General features: G+C 29.9%; 1 protein-coding gene across 1 annotated transcript; it reads right to left on the bottom strand.

Annotated features, from left to right (window-relative positions):
• Positions 1–1,235: 1,235 nt before the first annotated feature.
• On the bottom strand, positions 1,236–2,139 carry LOC25486475 (RING-H2 finger protein ATL1). Its single transcript, XM_013608054.3, has one exon. It carries the CDS (start codon positions 1,988–1,990, stop codon positions 1,451–1,453), a length of 540 nt encoding a protein of 179 aa, XP_013463508.1. The 5' UTR covers positions 1,991–2,139; the 3' UTR covers positions 1,236–1,450.
• Positions 2,140–2,742: the final 603 nt, after the last annotated feature.

Genomic DNA, 2,742 nt, shown 5'->3' on the forward strand with positions numbered 1-2,742 from the left:
AAAAAAGCTAATTTGAGAAACCAAACAACGGATTTTTAAAATAAGGGTACTAAAACTTCAATTTATCAAAAACTAAAAGACCAAAAATATATTTAAGCTAAAATAACGATTACTATTTTAAATATTTCTTTAGAACTATATTTTCAACATAATTGCAGTTTTGCCCTCAAATATAGCGATTATGCAATTTTCACCCACTTCCCCACTAAACAAAACTATTTTTAGAGATAGATGTAGTATCACAATCCGTCGCAAAAGCCCATTAATAAAACAAGACGATGAAGAAATTTCAATGATGTTGACTCATGTGGACACCAAAATGCCAACCAATAAAATGGAGCTGTAAGACATCCCTCCTTCCCGATGCTAAAAAACAAAACAAAAGGCTGTATAAATGTGTCTTCAACTTGATTCAAGTTTCTAGCACATATAGTATTTTTAATGTCTTGCAAATAAGTGTATTAAGAGTATTAGTTGAAGAATCTTTTAATAAAAACCTTCTCTTAAAAATATAAAGATTTATTTTTGTTTAAGTAATGGTTACACCATTTTTTATTATTTTTTTTTTATTTTTAAATTTAACCGATGTCTCAAGTATACTCATTTACTACATTCTTAATATATTTATTTTTATGTAGTAGGTAGTACAATTTAATATAGACACTTCATTCATTTAACATTAACCGCGTCATATATGGAGCATTTAATTTTATTTTCTCTCAACAAAATACTTAATATTAAATGAAGTGAAATAATAGTTGAATATCTATATGTCTCTTGACCAATGCATATGAAAAATATGCCTATATTAAATTTATCAACAAAATACATTATCTTTTTTATTAAATCCTTCAATTATTATCTCCGCGAGCTTAGCTCAGTTGGTAGAGATATCACATTTTATATGCAAAGGCCGGAGTTCGAATCCCGGACACTCCACTTCTCCACAATTAAATTGTGTGAGTTCTAGTCACTAGGCTATTTGACAAAAAAAAAAAAAAAATCCTAAGAGGGAAAAGATTAATTTTTCTTTCATACAAAAAACAAGAGAAATGATCAATTCTTTTAATTCTCTCCAATTAACTAAAGATATTTTTCGTGAAAATACATTAGTATATCTTATAATTTAAAAACCAATCTTATAAAAAGGGATAAATTTTTATTTTGCAAAAATAATCTTTTAATTCTTTTCATTTAAACAAAGATATATTTCGGTATAAGAGACCCATTTTTATTTTACAAAAATGTGTCACATATATAGTAAGAGAGATAACGAGAGAGAGATAATAAGAAAATACAAATGACAATATTTTCTCATCTAACTCAACCTTAAAGTTGCTCCAATCAAAGAACCTAACTATAGTGTGGTGGGGTGTTTCTCACTCACTATACTATGTCGTGTCCTAGATGCAAAACAACATGCCACACACACATTTCTAAACTAATCAAATCAAACAGAGATGCTACCACCAGATTCAATCACCCCATCACGATAATTCTCTTCTTGAAAATTATGACAAAGAGGGCCAACAGGTGTTCTACAAATTGGGCAATCAAAGTGAGAATAAAGCCACATATCTATACAAAGAGCATGAAAACAATGTTTACACTTTGGTAGCTTCCTAACATCTTCCCCTTCTTCATAAACCGATAAGCAAACATAGCATTCATAATCATAACCCTTATGTTCTTGTTCTTTTGCTACCACTTCCTTCTTGTACTTGAAGCTTGAAAGCAAGTTCCTTTGTTGGTTTTCAAAGCTTCTTTCAAATCCTTCAATAACCATAAGATTTGGCCTTGTGGGTTGTGATTGATTATGCCTCCTATTGCAACGTTTGATAATGATGATGTTATATATTGCTAGGACTATGGCTGCAATTCCCATCACCACTAGACCATAATATAACATGGGTATGCTATTGTTTTTGTTTGATAAAGAAGGTGGTGGAGGAGGAGATGGGATTGTGAAAGGGCTTAGAACATCAACCATTTTGTTGAGAAATTGGGAGAAGAAATTTAATTTGGAGAAACAAGTTGAAGAATATTTAGTATATAGAACTAGACATGAGTGTAAGATCCTATCAAGTTGAAGAATATTTAGTATATATAGAACTAGAGATGATAGTAAAATCTTATCTAAAGTCGATTGAATGAAAGAATTATTAGACATTATAATTTTTTTTTTTTTTTTGTGAAAATAATACATTATAATATTGATAAGTATTTATTATAAAAGACATGGTGGTTATGTCATGATTGGGGAAGATAATAAAATATTAATATTTTTATTTGATATGTAATGAAATAAGAATAAAGGACAAAATGGTGTACAACAAGGACCCAAAGTTGAGTGAAAGTGATAATATTTGTAGAGTAGGCAATGATATTTGTATGATTATTTGGTGACATTTTTTATTTTTATTGGAGAGAGAGCGCCCTTAATGTGAGTATGAAAAAAAGGGTGTTTAAAAATTGTCATAAAATAATTGTATAAATATCATATCTCTTATAGATAAGTAGGGTTGGGAATAGGTCAGGTCGGCCTACAGGGGTCTATGGTCTGGCCTGACCTGTTTATTAAAAAGGCTAGGCTTAGGCTTTTTAAAAAGCCTATTTAAGTAAATAGGTCAGACTTATGCTATCAAAAAAGCTTATGAAGCCTAATAGGCCGGCCTGTTTATGCATGTTAGGCTTCATAGTGGACTTTTTAAATAGGCTTTAAAGCTTTATAGTGAAATAGGT

The sequence above is a fragment of the Medicago truncatula genome, chromosome 2 (assembly GCF_003473485.1).
Source record: "Medicago truncatula cultivar Jemalong A17 chromosome 2, MtrunA17r5.0-ANR, whole genome shotgun sequence".
Lineage (NCBI taxonomy): Eukaryota > Viridiplantae > Streptophyta > Magnoliopsida > Fabales > Fabaceae > Medicago > Medicago truncatula.

Bases quoted from the DNA above. Each gene is read 5' to 3' on its own strand.
- LOC25486475 (XM_013608054.3), bottom strand. From the start codon at position 1,990: ATGGTTGATGTTCTAAGCCCTTTCACAATCCCATCTCCTCCTCCACCA.